At 36.7% G+C, this 21542-nt stretch overlaps 1 protein-coding gene and 1 pseudogene across 1 annotated transcript; one reads left to right on the top strand and one right to left on the bottom strand.

The window, feature by feature from the left end:
• Window positions 1-6451: 6451 nt before the first annotated feature.
• Window positions 6452-7397, top strand: LOC111449890 (annotated as a pseudogene).
• Window positions 7398-9945: 2548 nt separating this feature from the next.
• On the bottom strand, window positions 9946-13875 carry LOC111449987 (BTB/POZ domain-containing protein At1g67900-like). The gene is made up of 4 exons (XM_023090110.1): window positions 13229-13875; window positions 13082-13151; window positions 11739-12989; window positions 9946-10687 (listed from the first exon to the last, which is right to left on the bottom strand). The coding sequence occupies exons 1-4, from the start codon at window positions 13285-13287 to the stop codon at window positions 10190-10192; spliced, it is 1878 nt and encodes a 625-aa protein (XP_022945878.1). The 5' UTR covers window positions 13288-13875; the 3' UTR covers window positions 9946-10189.
• Between the last annotated feature and the right edge of the window lie 7667 nt (window positions 13876-21542).

Genomic DNA, 21542 nt, shown 5'->3' with positions numbered 1-21542 from the left:
CCCCCCCCCCCCCTCTTTCTTTCTTTTTTTTTTTTCAGAAATTACGTTGAATTATTAACATGCTTTACATTTTTTTAATATAAATTATCTATCTAAAAAATCTTTTTACAAATTTTATTTTCCATTTAAAAACTGTGTCGGAAAAAAGAAAAAAAATTTGTATTATTATTATTATTATTTATCGATTGGGCGCGATATAAAGAATATTTTGTTCCTTCCTCAAAACCAGGTGGAATCTCAGAATCTACTCTCAATTCAGTATCTTCATTAACATACTGAGTGTCGGACTCTAGTACCATTTGTAACAGCTAAAACCCATCGCTAGCAGATATTGTTTTATTTGGACATTTTCTTTCGAGCTATCCCTCAAAATTTTAAAACGCATCCTGGGAAATTTACACATATTTATAAGCTCTCTTCAACCCATTTGAAAAGTAAATAGTGAATTTTATATATATATATTTAAAAATTTAAAAATTTTTATTGAAATGATTAACGTTTCAAAATCTAGTATAATACATAAAATTAATTTTAAACTATTAACAATAATGGAGGCAAAGGAATATTAAACCATAAATATTTTTAAATTATAATTTCTTGACAAAAATATTATTTTTTCTTTTTAGTCTATAGTTTTAATTTTAAAATATAAATTATATAAAACTATTTTAAATATGAATGAATTTCTCTCTATCTTCCCACGTATGAATTACATGTTCCATAAATAATCATCTTGTATTTTTTAAGCTTCACTAACTATTTATATTCAACTTATAAAAGCAAAAATAAACTTAGGTTTACAATTCAAATTCAACGAATCTAACACAATCACCCGACCATCCCGAATCTTTTCAACATATTTTATCTTCATTCATAGGTCATCCAACTTAAATTTAGTTTACGCTTAACTATAAAATGTAAGATCTTACATCAATTAGAGAGGAGAACGAAACATTCTTGATAATGATGTAAAAACCTCTTGCTAGTAAATAGTATTGCTAACAGTAAGCAGACACCGGGCGGTGTACCAGCGAGAACATTGAGTCCTGAAGAAATGGATTGTGTGATCCCACAATTGAAGAGAGGAACGAGTGTGAGCGAGTATGTTGGGTCCTGAAAGAGGTGGCAAACCCTAGATACCTCCCTGTTCCTTCCTATACACTGCACTGCATTAAACATTCCATATTTCTTCCTCCTCGCTTGAACCCAATAATTAATTAATGGTTGCAGGTTTGTTCTTGCACGCTTGGCCTCTATCTTCCACGACATTAGTCTGTACCGACCAGCCCCCCCTCCCCCCGCCCCTAACTCATCCTCTGACCCCCCCATTAACATGAACCTTAAGCTACAAAGTTAATGGATGCAAATACATTATTACCCCCCATTAATGCCCTGCTCCCAAATGCATTTCTCTGAAAACGACCATACCTTATAACTCGACCCTCTAATTCCGACATGGGTTTTAATTTTAGTACCCTGCCTCGGGGTTGAAATGGTAAAATTCATAAACAAGAGGAGTTGCCATTAGAGGAAGAAGAGAAGGAAGGGATGGTTGTTGTTCATTAATGAAGAGAGGGAACAAAAGCTGTGGGCTAGGTGGGGTTAGGGTTTAGGGTTTAGGGTTTGAGTGGAAGTGATGCGTGGGGGCATTAGACTAGGATTTGTTTGCTGCTGCTGGGCGGTGTCTAAAGGGGACAAACTCATTACCTTTTGTCTTCAAATCTCTGTGTTTTGCAGTTCCCTTTTCATTTCCCTCCCTTCCTAAACCCCCCCCACCTTCTCTTCTCTTTCTTCTTCCTTTTCTGTGAGTAATATGGATCGAGACATTTTTTAGACTCGAACAACTTTAACCAAACAATGAACTATTTTGGTTCGGTTGTTCGGGTTTGTATGTCATGACCACGTGGCTTATTTGTTCTAATCTAACTCATACGACATGACCACACGACCTACTTGTAATAGTTCAAGTACATCGTTAGTTAGCCGGTATTGTCTGTTTTTGTTTGTTACGTATTGCCGTTAGCCTCACGATTCTAAAACGTGTTTGCTAAGGAGAGGTTTCCACACCCTTATAAAATATGTTTTGTTTCCCTCTCTAATCTATGTAGGATCTCACAATTCACCTCCTTTAAGACTCAGCGTTCTCACTGACACTTCTTCCTCTCTTCTGACATGGGGAGGGGAACGAAGCATTCTTCTATAAAGGTGTGAAAACCTTTCCCTAGCAGATGGTTTTATAATCGGTGGCTGTCTGTGATACATAATAAAGTGGACAATATCTATTAGTGGTGAGCTTAGGCTATTACAAATAGTATCAGAGTCAGGTTACCGGACGGTGCAAGTCACCGGTCAGAGTAGGGCTAGACCCTCTCCACAGTAGACGTATTTTAAAATCTTGAGAGGAAATCCAAAAGAAAAAATTCAAAGAGGACAATATCTATTGACGGTAGGTTTGGCTTATAACTACTTATCTCAAAAGGCTTTTAAAAGTATCTTCACGAATCAACACGAGTCTTTTCGACATAAATAATTTTAATTACTGGTATAATGTCTAGTAGTAATATTTATTACAAATCTACTTCAATAATTCCATATCTATGCTTCTGTGAAAAAATACTAAAAAATTAAATAAATAAATATATATATATATATATATGTCTCCTTAGCACATAGGACTTTGTACCATTACAATATAATATTTATTTATTTATTTATTTGGTATTTTCCAAATTATGACATTAAATTGAAAATAAAAATAAAACTTTTCTTTTACAATCATATAAATATGATTGTCGTCTCTATACAAAAGACAAAATTGTGATATTGCTTTCAGAAAATTCAACGCAGGGTGGGCCACACGTGACAGCCAAATATATGGTGCTATCTTATTATATTAAAAAATAAAATTTATCTAAGTTATTTTTAATTTTTAAATTTAATTTTTTCTCTAAACATTATATCTTTAAACTTTTAAAAGTTTCGTGAACGTAATATTAAATTTTCTCGAGATTATTAGTAAACTTCCATAAGAAGATAGAAGATTGAAGAAGGGAATTCACTACTTGGGTTCTTGGAATGAGTTATAATAACCTAAATTGATAATTATGATCGTCTTGAAGACACCGAGCATATCAAAAGCTATAAAAAAAAATTAAGTGTAAGAATCAAATTTGTAGCGGTGTTCAAAAACTCGATGATTTGATAAACTCAATCAACCCAATATAGAAAAATTTCTTCCCTTCAAACCACGTAAATTTTTGTGTCTGTTTATTTAATTTATATTTGTAAATGTGTGAGTACGATCGATCTTGGAAAGAAGGAGAGTAATGTGATATTGAATTGGAGGCATGATAGATTACCTATTTTAGAGCACAAAAGGAAACCCCCAAAAGGGCAAATGGACATAGGTAGCTGCCACGCCTTCTTCCCTCTCCAAACCCTTTTTAACCCTTTTCCAGCTCCCATATGCCAATGTGTAGACACTTAGGCCCCCCAATTTGGGATCAAAACATTGCCGCTACCAACAAACTATTACGTAATTGCCATTCAATTCATCGTCTTTATCAGTCTTATTGTGAATATTTGTGCATTCTCGAGCGGCGAGTGTTACTGCGTTCTTACTATTTCTCTAGAAGATAGTTCTTTTATCCACACAATTTTCCAATTTTTTTTTTTATCAAAATTTGGGATGGGTTGTTTAAGTATATGTAAAAAGAGTAGATAATAAAAAGAATTTGGTTTATGAATTTAATTTTTTAAAATAAATAATTACAAAACTAGAAATTAATTATTGTTCTTTTAAATTTATTTAATTATTTAAATTATTAAATTTTGATATATAACAATTTAGATCACTAATATCAATTATACTATAATTTAATGGTTATAAAGTAATAACAAAACATTTAATGCACTTACAACCCAAAATCATTACAATTATCCAGGAATATTTCTTTTAAGCTCAACCCAACATTTCTAATATATTTTATTTTATTTTTTTTTCTTTTTAGAAATATATAATATAATTTTATAATTTCTATTAAAAGGGTAAAATAGTAAAATACATTTAACAATACTCCATAAGAAAAATATAATATAATTTCAAAAAATTTAATATTATAACCTAATCTATTTACTCAAATAAATGCCAAATAAAAGCTATATATATAGGTAGAACAAAGACGGGAGGAAAAATATAATCTCGTCCTCGACCTCATTTAGTTAACATAATAAAAAAGAAAAAAATCTTTTACCAATTCTCTCGTTTCCACTAAATTAATTTGACATCTCTAGATTGTTGAACACAACTCTGTGTGGAAAAGACTCAAACTCTTTATTAAAAACAATCGATAAAAGATTACAAGACAATCTATAGAACACTATTATATTTTTATTGACAAAATATTCCGTCATATTTATTTGTAACATACCCAAATTACTTTCTTAAAATATATACAATTCATGCAATTATATGCTTTGACGCGGTTGAAATTTTAACATAAGTAACAAGATCGAGCCTCTAACTTACCAAATGAATTATGCTCGAGTTTACATGTATTGACAATAATACCCTTAAGTTGAAATTAATTTAAAATAGGGGTAATAAATAAGAAATAAGAAGATTATGATTAAAGTTAAACAAAAGCATAAAAAACCCATATAATATAAGACTTAAAAATCCAAACAATTTGAATATAAACTGAAAAGAAAGCATTAAAATCATGCAGAAGAAGATAGTAACCAAAATCTGGATGGCCTGCAAAAGCGAAGAGGAACAGGATATGGTCTGGTACGACCACTGAGTCCCAATATATTTGGTGTTTAAGAACCGTTATTAAAACCCCACCCCAACCCAACCCAACCCAACCATCACTACACTACAGAACATCCATCCCTTTCTTACATTAATTCCTTTTGATTCCCTTGTCTCTCACCAATCACCGCCACCGCCACCGCGCCGGAGGTGGGTGGTTGAATTTGGAGAAGTTGTGTAAAACATGGACGATTGCGTTAACCCAATTACGAAATAGTTGGGGTTGGGGTTGGACGTGTGGCTGACATGTGTATTAAAAAGGGCTTGCAGAAAGGGTTTGAAAAAAGTTTGCAGTGTTGCAGACACAAAAGGAAGACAAGAAAAACATGTGTGAACATTACCTGTCTTTTAATTAAAAAATAATAATAATTAAAAAAAAGAAAAAAAAAAAAAGGCTCGTGAATTATACTAGATTGGGGTCACTCCTTGAGTACTGAAAACAAATAGGTCGTTGTAACACCATAGAACTCAAAGGCTCCAACGAGTTGCGCGCTATGTGAAACTCGTAATTGACAAGAGTTCGATGGATTAAATGCTTATAAAGATTTCTTCGAGTTGGATAGAACATTGGCCAATTTTGAGAGTGGGGTTAAATGTAGTAGTTATAATGTCCCTAACTTAGGAGGGTTTTATTGGCACGATTAAGTTAAGACAAGGGCATGACTTTAGTAATGTATGAATTTTCACAGTGATATGATATTGTTCACTATGAGAATAAGGTTTCGTAGCTTTACTTTTGGCTTCTTCAAAAGGTGTCGTATTAATGGAGACAATGTTTCTTAGGTATATACTAATGATCTTTCATTTAATTAGCCAATGTCGAATTCCAACGGTGGGATTCCACATTGGTTAGAGATGGAAACAAAACATTTTTTTATAAGTATGTGAAAGCCTCTCACTAATAGACGTGTTTTAAAACATTGAGGGGAAGTCCATAAAGGGAAACCCTAACGAGGACAATATCTACTAACGATGGGATTGAGCTGTTACAAGTGACATCAGTGCTAGACACAGTGTGGCTTGTTAGCAAGGACATTGGGCCTCCAAGAGGGAGAGAATTGTGAGATCCCACATCGATTAGAGAGGAAAATGAACATTATTGGGCAGTGTATCCCCCAATGGGGATGGATTATGAGATCACAAGGGGAACGAAATATTCATTATAAGAGTGTGGTCAGCCTAGCAAACGTGAAAGCGAGATAATATTTATTAGCAGTGGGCTTAGACTGTTAGACCGGCGTCCTCGACATCCTAAACATGGCCAATATGAAGATTAGGGATTTATGATTAAGGAAATAAAAAAGGGCACACAAAAAATGGAGTAGGATACAGAGAAAAGGCCAAAGGAGGAGGAACAACTTCTGAGCGCCGCCAGTGTAATCATTCTGATAGATTATGACAATTGCTGTCTTCTCCAACTTCCCATAAAATAATTAATTTTAATAAACCCCCTTCCTAATCCCCACCTCTCATACGACGCCGTTTTCAACCTTACTAAATAACCGTTCTCACCAACATTACCGTTTAATTAAACGACGTCGTAAGTTTCTCTATAAATTTAACCCCAACCAGTGATTTCACCGTATCTTTGCACGAGCGTTTAACCCAAACCAAAACAGTCAATTTTTGTTTTTTTTCATGGAGGAAGCACTACGGCGGCTCAACGGAATGCCTTTACCGGCGTCGCAGTTCGACGACGACGCCGCCGCTCCCACTGACACCCGTAAGAAACACACCGCCACGGCTAGTAACGCCGACCGTCGCATCCTCCGCGAGGCTTCCGCTTCCGGTGCGTTGCGATACCGTGGCGTCCGGCGAAGGCCGTGGGGTCGTTACGCAGCTGAGATACGTGACCCGCACTCGAAAGAACGGCGGTGGCTTGGTACCTTCGACACGGCGGAAGAAGCTGCACGTGCTTATGATTGTGCTGCACGTGCCATGCGTGGACTTAAAGCTCGTACTAATTTTGTTTACCCTCCTCCTCCTCCAACTCCTCCTCCTCCGCCGCCTTCCCTCTCCGATCAACTTCTTTCTCCTTTAAACTTCGCCAAACAATCGCCAATTCCTCGTCGTTTCGATACGTCGTCGTTTGAATATCATGACCCTCCGTCTTTCCTCAACATGCTTCTTCCGTACGACGCAAACTTTGTCTCATCTACCCCTCAGTTTCCTTCAATAGACGACCATTTCCCATGTCCAAAACCGTCTTTTACTTCTCCCCCAATAACCGAAAATCCACCTGGCGAGGACGATTTCTTATGCGATTCCGAGTTCATTCCAAAAGAACCGTCCGATTCCGGTCTTCTAGAAGAGATCATTCACGGTTTTTTCCCTAAACCGACGAAGAAGTCACAGAATCCACAACCGCCAAACGTCGTTTCCGACACGAATTACCACCAAACCGGGTTTCAACAGCAACAAACCGGATACTCGTACAATTACCAAACCGGAGCGGCTCAGTTGGGGAATTTGAACCAGCCGTCGTATGGGTATGGGTCGGAAGAACCGGCGATGAATAATGGAGAATATATTTCAGTACCCGGAGTTCTTGAATGCTTTTACGGCCAACATGCAGAATGTTTAAGGTTAAATTAATTAAACTAATTAATTTGACCACGTGTCACGATTATGGGTTGTATACGTGGCATTATTAACTATAGAGGAAAGAAACAAAGGACATTATCGTATTATGCTAAGCTTTGACTTTCATGTTTGTATGGTTTTAGTACTGTTGTAGCTTTTTATAGATAGCTAAAAAAAAATGTAATCTTTATTTATTGTATTTTCTATTGTGGTTTTGACTTTTCAATTCGGAACATACAAACCCTAGACGTATATCACCAATTTTTCAAATTTGAAAGGTACACCGGAGTTATGGAGCACTCTTTTGTATAGGGTTGACTTTCACACGCTTGTCCCTTAAAGCATCTTGCTTCGAAAATAATTTACAACTGTGAGGAATAGTCATCATCGTCTGGTCGAGTGAATCGTACCCGCACCTGTCTTTGTGAAGGGCGAAGGTGAAGCAGTCTAGCATCACTTTAGATAGGGGCGGGATAAAAGATTAACAAAGTTAAAATTAATTTGAAGAACATGGTTTAGAAGATAGGAAAGATATGTGTATTGATGCGCTTGGTGGAGCTTATCGGCTACGATTTGAAGTAGGTTTCGCGTTGATTAAGGATATGTTGATTCGATTAGGGTTAGGACAAAAAGGTCTTAAAATTGGAAAGAACATAATACACGATAGATATGTGCGTCGTATGCTCCAAGTTTTTGTTCTTTCTCGTGTTTGGTGGCATGATGTTCTCGTGTTTTAGCTCGTTTTACTATATGTTGGCTTTTTTAGTCTTTTTAGTTTCTTGATTTTTTGGACTTGAGGTTTGTTCGTATGGTTCAGTTTTACTAATAGCTCGTTTTACTATATGTTGGCTTTTTTAGTCACGACTCTTTGGATACGATTCATTGTTCAGTTTCACCGAGTAGGGATGATTGTAATCTTATTGGGTGTAAGATTCTCCTTTAAATTGGTGAACTTATTACTTTGTGGTAGTTCTTGAATTATTCATAGGATTCTCATCGAACGGATTCACGAACCTATCAATTTTGTAAAGAAAATGCGAGACTTTAAAAGAAGTCTTTGAATTACCTCTAATATTGCATAAAACTCTTGGGAGATTATTTATGTCCTTACGCTCAGGTAAGATTCTCCTTTCAACTGAACTAAACGGTGAAAAATCTCATTTGTACAAATGGCGTATCGATATTGAAAGAGGAAACATGTCGAAGATGTGGCCGCACTCACTTGGCCTGTCACAATTAGCTGGCCATAATTGGTCTCGACCATCCTTTTTTATGTTAATATTTACACATGATATCAACATGTAACACGTGAATCATGGGACACTTTGAGAATCTATCATTCTTGATGATTAGGGCTCAACTTGAGTAACTACGGTAGAAGTATGACTATCTGATGTTCAAATGAAAGATTTTGGTCCTCATGATCGTTTGAAAAATTCCCGTCCTAAAGTAGTTTTTTATTTTGTCACATTTCATTTTAGTGAAGGGGTTTGCTTACTCTTCAAATCTTCATTGGAGTGGCGGAGCGGAAGCGTGGTGGGCCCATAACCCACGTTAGCCTCCAACCCAAAGCCCATTAGCCTCACAGGCCCAACATTAGTCCAGCCCAGTCTAACAGTGTGAAAGAACTATCAATAAAAAAATACATATTTTTAATAAATTAATTTACTTTAAATCTATATCTCATTACTCTTTGATCCTCATAAAAGAATAAAAAAGGACTCGTTATTTGTTAACTTCCTTGCATTCGCTTCACGAAAGCCACAAACACAGCTAAAAGTCAGAGGGCCAAACCAACCTAACTCCTCATTTTGAAGGATCGTAGATCAAAAAGTGAAAGGACTAAATGTGAGACTCCACATCGATTGGAGAGAAAAATGAGTGTTAGCGAGAACGCTAGGTCTTGAAGGGGGTGGATAACTTACTTACCTTATTTGTTAACTTTCTTGCATTCGCCTCAAGAAAGCCATAAACACAGCTAAAAGTCAGAGGGCCAAACTAGCCTAACTCCTCATTTTGAAGGATCGTAGATCGAAAAGTGAAAAGACTAAATTTGAGACCCCACATCGATTGGAGAGAAGAACGAGTGAAGGAGGGTGGATTGTGAGAATCCCACATCAATTAGAAAGGGGAATGAGTGCCCCCAAGAACGTTAGGCTCTGAAGATGAGTGAATTGTGCCACATCAGTTGAGAGTAGAACAAAACATTCTTTATAAGGGCGTGAAAACCTCCCCCTAGCAAACGTGTTTTAAAACCTTAAGGAGAAGCTCAAAAGAGAAATTTCAAAGAGAACAATATCTGTAAGCAGTGGGCTTGAGGTGTTACGCTAAAGTTCACGAGTTCTACCCCACCCGCTCCTGCTTCGATCAGGCACTCGAGGAAACATTTCAAATCAACCCACTAATTCATATTCGATCATCTACTTTGGAATAATATTAAAGACAAAAACGAAGCACGAGGGTAATGCTCCATTATAAGGCTCAACAACATGTCAAAACAAGAAGAAAGCAAGTGATAGCCCTGAAAGTCCAAAACTTTACAGAACCAATGGGACAATGGATTCTTGTTCATATTCAAGAACAAGAACATTGGCTTCACGTGGCCAAGTACCACAAACAGATCCACATTTCTTACAATTTCAGTTCTTATTTATAATAGATTACACCACTAATACTCATTGAGATTCTTAAATCTCTTGTCTAAAAGGCTGCAACTTCTTACAAAGAACTTATCTAATATCAAAAGCCAAAAGAACAGAGAATATGTTCAACCCCAAAAGGAACAAAATTCACTCAATTCTTCTCCATGATACTTCTGTTAGTAAACCATAACTTACTGAAGATCCGTTTCGGTCGAGTTGGGAGAGAACAGAAAGCCTTGAACTTAGAGGGCCTTGACATTCCATCAGGGTGCATATCATTTTCATTCAAGTAGTCATCTTCAGCTAGCTTCATTTGCAAGGTAGAAAGCTTGGATTTTGGTGATTTCAACCCTGAGATGCTCTGTTGGTCGTCTGCTTGAACGCTCGTGGTAGTACTTAATGGTGCTGGTGGCTTCGACGGGTCGATATTATGGGCAGCCAAAAGTGCCTTTATGTTGCTTGGCAGCTCGGCCACTTTGCTACCAGCCATTGTTGCCCTTGCTTGCTCAAAGAAGAGGACTTGTACCACTACCCTTAAAGGGAGTAGCTCGTTTTGTGCAGCGTGCATACAAGCCTCAACGGAGAGTTTTTTGCAGTCGAGAATTCGACATAATCGCTTCCTTTCGCTCTTTCCCATGTCTGGATGTGCCTGCATTTTTAGTTACAATAACACAACTGTTATTTGACCTCTTTGAGAACTTTTACAAAGCAAATGATTCTGAAATCTAGCATAGATTGAAGCCCAATGAAGCATATCTCCTGATAATGCTCTTAGGCTTTTCTTCAAAGTTAAGATTCAAAAGGGATCCCTTCAGCTATGAAGCCCAATGATTCTCTTAGTAAAGTAAGCATGAAGGAAAATCCTTAAGCATAATGGATTCTAAATGTATGTTTGAAACATTAAGACAAAGATCAGGGCTAGTCATAAATAACAGTGTTATGAGATGGACAACCAAAACTTGAATTTGTGAGATCCCACGTCGATTGGGGAGGAGACCGAAGCATTTTTTATAAGGGTGTGGAAACCTCTTCCTAGGAGACGCGTTTTAAAACTTTGAGGAGAAACCCAGAAGGGAAAACCCTGCTAGCGATGAACTTGGACTATTACAGGAATAATTTTTAAACTTCAACCTAACATTCTTTATAAGGGTGTGGAAATCTCTCCTTAATAGACGTGTTTTAAAACATAGAGGGGAAACTCAAAAGGAAAAGCTCAAGGAGGACAATATCGGCTAGCGGTACGGCTTAGTGCTGTTACATGAATGATTTTAAAACTTCAACCAATCATTCTTTACAAGGGTATGAAACCTCTCCCTAATAGACGCGTTTTAAAAACTTTGAGGGAAAACCCGAAAGAAAAAGTCTAAAGAAGACAATACCTGATAGCGGTGGGCTTGAGCTGTTATATGAATCAACCAAACATTTTCTTGTTAGGTCTATGAACTTAGGACCCAAAGATATTACACCTAAATTTAGAATGATTAGTCCCCACTAATTTGTTTCTTATGGGCCAGTCTTATCCCAACTGCTAATAAATGGTGAGAATGACAAGATTTTAAGGTCAATAGAGTTGGTTATCTACTTGCATTGGTGCCCCCACATCCTAAAGTATGATGTTGAAACCTTTTAGAACTATTTGTTTGGAAATAATGTCAATGGTAGAAGTAATGTAAAGCATGAAGCTACCACAGTTGAGTTACCTTAAGGTAGATGTCAATAGCTTTGTACAAATCATCATGATCCAGCCTTGCAAACTCCGGGACCGACTCGGCGATTGACGTGAACTTAGATAACGGCAAATTCACATCTCGAGCGACTTCTTGAAGATATCTGTCCACAAGCTTAGCAACTTTCAACTTTGAGCTATGAGAAGCAGAAGAAGACCTTCTACTTTCCTGTAACTCAAAATCAATATTTTCGGCCGAGCGAGACCTTCTCCTTTCAAAACCGATCCTTGATCTCGGAGGGCTTGTCGGGGGACTCTGCCATTGTAACATGAAATGCTCAATTATGGTCATTACTATATCTACATCATATACCATCTGAGTTGTGTATGATAGGGAAGGTATTAACAAATCTATGACCATTGCTTCCTCTAATTGGACTCCCACTCTTCTGGCCAGTTCCATTTTTGAAGCATGCGAGGCACTAAGAATATTGGCTGCTTTTAGAAGTTTGAGAAGGAAACTGCAAGAAGCAGAACCTTTCTCTGCTGGGAGTAAGCTTATTAGTGATTCCAAGAGCAGTCTGTGCTTTGCAGATAACTCATTGGCCTTGTCTGAATCCGAGTCAGATGCATCGACAAAATCATTCCTCGATATACTCGGGAGCCATTTCGAAGCATAAACTTTCAGTGCATCTCCAATTAAATTGGAGGGCACTTTCCCATGTGATTTAATAGCTATCACGGTTCTCCAGTAGAGGTCTATGTTGAGTTCTGCAACATCTTCAGCCCACCAACCCCTGGTTGCCTGTTTGTGTCGTTGGCTATCGACGCCATTGCACGAGATATCGTCCTTAAGTCGTCGGGAATGACTATGTGAAAGATTCACTTTTGATGGATGAATAAGGACTTTTGATGCAATCACTTCTATACATTTGCTTGTGATTCCAAGCTCCTCTGACCAAGGAAATGCTTTGGTGCTTTGCAATGTCACAATTGTATCTCTCCAACCATGAAGAATGCAAGAACTGAAGAACACTTCAAGCTTGTAAATTAAATTCCCCTTCTCTACATCCTCTGTCATCTGAAGATACTCGGCCGCACATCGAGCCGATACAATGTTGTGAGCGCTGAGAGTAATCGTTATGCCATAACAGAACTTTGCACATAGTTCGAACGCCTCGAGGCCGCCTGGAAAATCAGGAAGCTGGACTATTTGATGCAGTGAGGATTCCGGGGACTCGGCGCATAGTTTCTGCAGGCGTAAACACTTGGACAGAAGAGGAAACTGTATGACAAGAACATAAGAATCAGCTCAAAATGATGCCACTAACACACATTCACAAAGCACAATTCATTAAAAAAATCGCTTGGTTTTACCTTGTGAAGCAGATATCTACTTCCTTTCACTTGAATTATGAGATCACTAGAGACTTCAGAAGAAACTGACCTGAATTCACAACAAAAAAACGAAAATTCCCTTCAGATCATAACACCAATTGGAAAGGTTTGAAAAAAGGATCTTACCTTACAGCCTCAGCAGTGTAGAAAGTGTCTGGTCGAGATCCAAGTTTCATAAACTTCATGTTGAATGCTTCTTCTCCTAATGTGTTCTAAGATTCGGTGTTCATCAGATACGCTTGATGTGTATGCATCAAAGAAATTATTCTGCTGCTGGATAATGAAAGGCCACCCTTCAAGTTCACCAACAGCCACAGACGGTTGTCCTTGAACAGGGGATTAGCGCCAAGAAGGGAAGGGAAAGTAAGAGGGCTGGTTGATGTGGGATTGATATATAATACAGAATTTATGATAGCAGCAATAGTCAAAGTGACAGAAACCCAGAAGATCGAACATTACAAAGGCCGTGTCCTTTCAGTCAAATTCTACCCCATGTGATATGGACAGGAAAACAACGAATCGAAGTCACTGCAATCCCAACAAAATACAAATACAGCACACCCACCCTTATCAATCAAGGGCCAAAATTTAGCACAGAAAACTTACCTCACAGCAAATTACACGAACTAGAAAGGGTAATACAGAATGTAGACAAAAAGAACATGCAAAAAAATGGGGTTTTTAAGATGAACAGAACGACCGGAGGCTTAAGATTTTGAAGCTTTTTAGCTCTCTCCCCGTAAAACCTTATAAGCGTTCTTCTCTCTAATAGATATAAGATCTCACAATCCACCCCTTAGAAGCCAAGCGTTCTCGCTGGCATACCGCCCGGTACTTAGCTATGATACCATTTGTTAGCAAATATTGTCCTCTTTGAACTTTCCCTTTCGAGTTTATCCTCAAAATTTTAAAACGCGTATGATAGAAAGAGGTTTTCGAATGCTTCGCCTCTCCGATTGATATAGGATCCCATCCTCAAAGTATGCAATAAGCCAACCAATCATCAGGGTCTGGGGATTAGAAAAAACACAAAAACTGCAGAATATTTTGTTAATATTTTTATGTTACCTGAAGAAGAATATGGTTTTGCTTTTTAAGGGTCCCATAGGCATCGCTCTGCCAGCGTGCACTTCACAAGGAGAAGCCCACGTGCTTATCCTGCGCCCACCGCCGGGCCCTCGCCCTCATCATTGCCATAGCAATTTTTTTTTACGGTGGGCTCTCTCACACAGATTATTTTAGTCAAATACTAATTTATAAGCAACATCGTATCCCTTCATACAGTCCTCCAATCCATTATTAATTCTCAAAAGGCAAATATTAGAGCAAAATTAAGAGAAAAAGTCTCCATTTCTCTTCTAATTAAAATCTCCAATATATCTATGCCTGAACTTTAGTTTCAAGTTTCTAGAAATATTATTAAAAGAAGAAAAAAAAAAGTAAAGTGTCTCCAAAAGCAGGAATTAAAATATGTTTATCCCTATCAAATCCTAAACAAAACGCTCTATTTCACTATACTCATGGCCCCTTCTATATAATATATATATATATATATATATATATATATATATATATATATATATATATATATTCAAGTGTGTAATAGTCTAAGTGGAACGCTATCCGATATTGTCTTATTTGAGCTTTCCCTTTCGAGCTTCCTCTCCAGCTTTTTTAAAACGTGTCTGATAGTAAGAAGTTTCTACACCCTTATAAGAAATGTTTCGTTCTCTCTCAACCGATGTAGGCTCTCACAATCCATCCTCTTCGGGGCCCAACATCCTTCCTGGCACACTGCCTCGTGCCCACCCCTTTGGGGCTCAATTTCACAATCCATCTCCTTTGGAGCCTAGCGTCCTTGCTGGCATATCTCCCGATGTCAAACTTTGATACCATTTGTAACCGCTTAAGCCCACCAGTAATAGATATTATCTTCTTTGAACTTTTCCTTCCAGACTTCCCTCAAGATTTTAAAACGCATATGCTAGGTAGAGCTTTCTACACCCTTATAAAGAATACTTCGTTCTTGATCTCACAAAGTATGTGTAGAGTACTGTTAGGGAAAACTTTCCCAAATTTTCCAACTGTAAAAAATATATTTGGATGCCAAAATGTGTTCCGCTTTTTGCTTGAAGATAGCCTTCAAACATTCTTAACAAACAAACAAAAAGAGAGAAATTCATGAACAGTAACAAATATTGTAAAACCATAGGGTAAAGAAGCAACACAACAGAAAAGAACGAAGAACAACGTTAGTGTGACTTCGAAAGAGGGGAAAGAAGAGATCTTTTTTTAATAAGTTGATTGAAAACGGAAGAAATGATGAGAGGATGGGGTAAGTGAAAGCTTGTTTTGGTCGTAAAGGTCGATTAATGAATGCTTAAAATTGCATTTATTAGGCGGTTGGAAGTCATCTTCAACATTGTCTCTGCATCGGATTCTCGTGGTTTGCTGATATGTTTAAAATTTATTTCCTTGATGCCCTTTGTCAACTACAACTGATGAGATTGAGAGGCGAATATGGGTCCTACATAACCGCTTCCTAGCCTATGATCAAGTGATTTTTAGCCTCACGATAAGAAGGTATCACATATCCTTTACTTAGTGTGGTCCTAAATCGTTTATTGCGAGATCTCACATCATTGGAGGGAGGAACGAAACATTTTCCATAAGATTGTGAAACATTTCCCTTGGAGACACATTTTAAAAACCTTGAGATGAAGTCCGAAAAGGAAAGCCCAAAAGGGACAATATCTACTAGCGGTAGGTTTGGACTGTTACAAATGGTATCGGGCAGTGTGCCAGCGAGGACACTGGACCTCCAAGAGGTGGATTATGAGATCTCACATTGGTTGGAAAGGGGAACAAAACACTTCTCATAAGAGTGTGAAACATCTCCCTAGCAGACGCGTTTTAAAAACCTTGAGGGAAAACCCGAAAGAGAAAGTCCAAAGAAGATAATATCTGCTAGCAGTGGGCTTAGACTGTTACAAATGGTGTTGGACGGTATGCCAGCGAGGACGCTGAACTTCAAGGGGTGTACTGTGAGATCTCACATCGGTTGGAGAGGGAAACAAAACATTTTTCATACGGGTGTAAAATTTATCCCTAATAAATGTATTTTAAAAACTTTTAAAGGAAATAAAAAAAAAAAAAATTCAAAGAGGACCATATTTAACCATATCCCGCTGTTACAATTATCTAATATTTATAATGGATTGGACAACGAAATCTAACAAAAAGGGAATGCATTTTGTTTAAGAACCAAAGCTGGTGAGTGAGTCAGAATATAATCACCTCATGAAATCTAGGCGCATAAATTCTGACAGATGTTGAACTTGGGCCCAAGAATCGATCGGCTCACTCAGTTAGCAGCCTAATGAATTGCCTGCATTAATAACAACTCAGCAACTAGTTTCTTAGAGGTATTGAAATTATAAGGGAAAATTGCAAAAGACTACCGCTACCAAATATTGTCTTTTTTAGGTTTTTCCTCAAAGTTTCAAAATGCGTCTAGGAAAAGGTTTCCACACCCTTATAAGGAATGTTTCATTCTCCTCTCCAACTGATGTGGAACCTCACAATCCCTCCCTTTGGGGGCTAGCGTCTTCGATGGCACACCATCTGGTGTCTGGCTTTGATACCATCTGTAACAGCTAAGTCCACCGTTAGCAGTATTGTCCTCTTTGGACTTTTCCTCAAAGTTTTAAAGCACGTCATCTAGGTAGAGTTTTTCACACCTTTATAAGAATGTTTCGTTCTCCTCTCCAATCTATACGAGATCCCATAAGATTAGATTTCCATTTTCATTTCCATTTATGGGTATTTCTTAATCATGCAAAACAAGAAAGTCAAACTCAAACTAAACACAGAACTAAATTTCAATCATCAATTGGCAATGAAGTTAACAAGTAACTGATGGGTATATGTTGTAAAGGCAAAGCAAAAAGCAAGCAAAGAAGGCGAAATATGAGGAAAAGAATTCTAAAAAGTAGAGTACAAGCAAGCAGTGTCAACCAGAATCTTGTAGCCCATTGAGGCATTATCACAAACACCTTGGCTACATGCTGAGTGAATTGGCGCTATCAGTGCATTCCAGATACGAAAACGAAGCCCTGTGTTGGCACAATCAAAAGGGCAGTGGCAGATTCGAAATTTGGAGACAAAACGGAGGATAACAAATGGAAAACGGGAGTGTGTTGGAATAATACATGTAAAGAAGAAAGATTGGTGTAAGAACATAACTGGGTTGTCGCAAGTGAAAAAGGAGAGGGAAAGGATTCGGCATTACCCACAAATTTTTGCGTTGGTTGGCTTTGGCTCTGTCGCCCAAACGGGGTGCCACCCGACAGAGGAGGCCCCGCTCTTCCTCCGTAGGCTTTTCTGGTGGGATCCTCTTCTCCTTTAACCTCTTTGTATATGGATGAGTTCGAGTGTCTTATATATCACCGCTCATAATTATTACAAATGATTTGATCTAAATTATTCAGGGGAAGACATGTGAATTGAGATATTTCGTGCAATGATTTTATCTTTTTTTTTTATAAATCTTGACGATGGTCAGAACTCCTATCTTCGATCCGAATCGTCTACAACTTCCTCAATAGACTATGGGCGCAATACTCCTTAGATTACAGAACCTGACTCATAATATTTCTCGCATATCTAAGGAAAATTCGAGAATAAAAGATTCAACAACTTTTCTATAGATTTTTCTACGATTCAAAGGTGTAGTATGCTTCTCCTCTAGGTTCTGTGTAGGTTTTGTGAAGGAGACTCGATTGAAATCAGACTCCTCGTGGTTGGAACGGAGTTGGTGGTGGTTACTTCACTCTTTCTCTCTCTAGAACATTTTCTCTTCTCTTTACCCTCGTTTCCTTAAGTGTTGTTTTATTTTGATTCTATTTAGTTTGGATTTGATTTCGTCTTTTCTTCACGGTCTAATTTCTCGAAATCACAAAAATTGTGTAATGACAATGTTACAGTGCACAAAAGTGCAACTTTAGATTCACAGCAGATACGGAATGAACTTGTTCAATTGAAGAGTTTAATTAATTAACTTTGCATCATCATTAGAGCTTATAACATGTACGTCCATAAAAGATTCAACCTCATTGGAGGAGTTGGAGTCGAGTCATAACTAGAAAAAATTTATGGAACCATAGAAGACTCAACCTCATTGGAGGAGGAGCTAGAGTCGAGCCATAACTAGAAAAAAACTTTATGGAACCATAAAAGACTCAACCTCGATGGAGGAGCTGGAGTCGAGTCATAGCTAAAAAAACATAATAAAAGTAAACAAGATTCAACCTCATTAGAACAGCTCAAATAAGAAGCTTACTTAACCACGACATTCTTAATTTAATTCTTTGAAGTGGAAGGGTTGAAAAAAAACAATAAATAAATAATGGTCAATTCTACCGAGCAAAAAAGTCCAAACGAAACGACTTGGAAATTGCAATGAATGGACAACAATAATCCAAAACATCAACCACTGAATTTTTCGTGTCCAACAATTCAAAAGAACATAAATACAAAACAAAGACATCGTAGTTTTATAGCATGTCCTAAACATACCCAAATGTCACAATCTCATTTCATCGTTGTCTGTCGTTGGTCCCGACATGAAATAAACCAATAGTTGGAGCCCCTTTTATGCAAAAACGATCGATGATTGAAGAGTTTGGCGTCACAAAACGGGGAAACTCATTATCTTTGGCTATAAGATACGTGGGGCCATTGTGTTTCATAAAGGGTGAAGCCTATAAGGCTACAACTTAGAATAGAATCCATAGCCTATACATATATATACTTTATTGATGGAATTGTGGGCATTTTCTTTGGGGAAAAGCCAACAAAGATAGAAGGGGACATGCTATTGATCTTAGATATGATATTAGAGGCAAGAAAATGGTATGGGTAACGACTTTGATCTGTTTTGATATCCATTCGTTTTTGTTCTTGGTTCTTGAAAATTGGGTCTGGAAATGCTTATATTTTCTTTGAAGAAAAGTCGTAAAAGAAATGGACGGCCTATTGATCGTAGATATCTTCTTAGATGTAACAAAATTGTATACAAAAGATAACGATTTCCGTCCGTTTTTTATACCCGTTCATTTTTTGTTCTGGGCTCTTGAATATTAGGTCAAGAAATACTGTTTCTGTGTTTCATCTTGGATATCATCTTAAACGAAAGATAAAATAATTAAATGGTTATTAATTGTTCGTAAGGGAGACAAAGCTGATAAAGATGAGTGGATACGTACGAAAAGCCAGCCAAAGGCATTTCCTAGTCCACACCTTGAAATTTGGGATGAGATATCTTACTAAATTGAAGAACGAGTGGACTCAGACTCAGTTGTGATCAATTTTCAAATTCGATTCATTTTCATGGGAAAACAAGTTCGATCGTCAAACGGCTCATAGAGTCGATGTCCCAAAACATGTCTAGCTCGATGATAGAAGGCTAATTCTCGTTAGCTTTTTCCTCCCTCTATCAATACTTTTTAGTTGAATCATTGCTCGTCGGTCAATGAATCATAACTCATTATTATACTCTTCAAACTTCAAATTTTAATTTTAAACTTTTTTTTTTCTAAAAAAAAATCATCATAATTTCTTGTGTAGCTACCCCACTAATCAATTTGTTATATAATTTGAGAAGAAAATTTATAATATAAGTTTGGGACTATATTGCAAATAAATCATATGATCATATGATTAGAATTCATATAATGATTGAATTACAAAAATTATAATCATAGGTTATATTTAATATGAATATCTTTTCCCGAGGAGATTTCTTTTTTTTAAAACTAATCATGAGTCTAATAAGGACCGTTCAACTCCAAAATTAAGCATTCTTAGCTTAGAGCAATTATGTATTATCTGACTCTGAGAAATTAAAAATGTTAAAAAGAAAATCAATGAACCCAGCCCAACCCAACCGGTACGGTTTGGATTGGTTATAAATTTATTTGGGTTGAGTTAGTTTAAATAAATTAAAATTTGATGAATTAAATATATATATATATATATATATATATATATATATAACGATAGAATTATATATACATATATTATTTTATTTTTATTTAATTTCGTAACTATTATTTTTTATCATTTATTCTCCCAATACTCATCAAAATATATGTAAAATTAAGCTGTAAATCTTAATTAAATATTTAAAAATAAATAAATAACTAGAACCAACCGAATAACCTAACCCAAAAAATTTATTATTGGATTGGGTTAAAAAATAATGTATATCGTCTTTGGCTTTGAAACGGAACCATTTCCTTATATCTGGGAAGAATTTCCGGAATGATAGGAAGAAAGCTTAATCAAAATGAATCAGAAATTTTTTTCTATGATCAATCGGTATAAACATCAAACAAATAAGTATTGGGGGCCAGTAAAACGCTACCTAATGACGAGATAGTTGGAGAGGTAACAAAACCGTATACTTTTCATTACAAAACCAATAAACGAGAAAAAAAAATAGATTATTTTGTGAAAGAGCGGGATTTGTGCTTAACCCAATTAAACTCAACTCATAAATACTGGTACGAGAACTTTTCCCGTCATTTCGAAGGGTCATTCCAATGATTATAGGTATCAATAGTATTGGAAGATGTGTAATATAATGTTTGTTTATTAAGCCTAATGATGATAAGAATGTCAAAAGGGGTTTGTTTTGAAATGATGATTAGAAAGACAAGAAATGGTGGGTGGCTTACACAAAGTTAGCTAATGGGACATTAAATGAATCAAAGTTTGGTATTTGTGTAATTAAATTATGAGTAATGAGTGATTAAGGGTTGATTTAACTCGAGAGACTGCTTTCTCAATAACCGCTCTTCAGACTAGCCATGCTCGGTATTTAGAACTAGTTGGATTGGTGGTCCGAATCACCTAAATGAGTTCACAACTTTTTAGATTGGATTAGGTTAAGTTGTCGGGTTGTTAATACATCACTAACGTCTACTACATGGTAAAGTTAGATTGTGAACCCTATTTTCAAGTACGGAATAAAAAAGTTTTAACCCATGAACCGAACATAATTTTTTTTAGTTTTCCAATGATTCAATTAAACTAAAGTCGGGAAAAAATTTAACCCAACCCAACTCTTGTAATTTAGGCTAGGTGTCAGAGTTGCACTCTTGTAGCAACAGGATCGTAATTGTGCGAATTCAGAATTCGCAAACAATATCGACGCATGCTCGGGCCTCAGTTTATATTTGAGAGAAATGATTTAGACAACGTGAGCGAGTAAATACGTTGAATAAAGAAAGCAATTAAGCAACAACAATGGCTTTGATAACATATAACTCGAGCAGGAAAAATTGATAAAAAATTGACAACTAGTCACATCGCCCTATAATACATTTTAGGGCATTTTAGCTATAGTGGCTGTAGACATGATTTTGGTGATAAGTTA

The sequence above is a fragment of the Cucurbita moschata genome, unplaced genomic scaffold (genome assembly GCF_002738365.1).
Source record: "Cucurbita moschata cultivar Rifu unplaced genomic scaffold, Cmos_1.0 Cmo_Scf00011, whole genome shotgun sequence".
NCBI lineage: Eukaryota > Viridiplantae > Streptophyta > Magnoliopsida > Cucurbitales > Cucurbitaceae > Cucurbita > Cucurbita moschata.
This window is presented reverse-complemented; position numbering and strand designations above follow the sequence as displayed.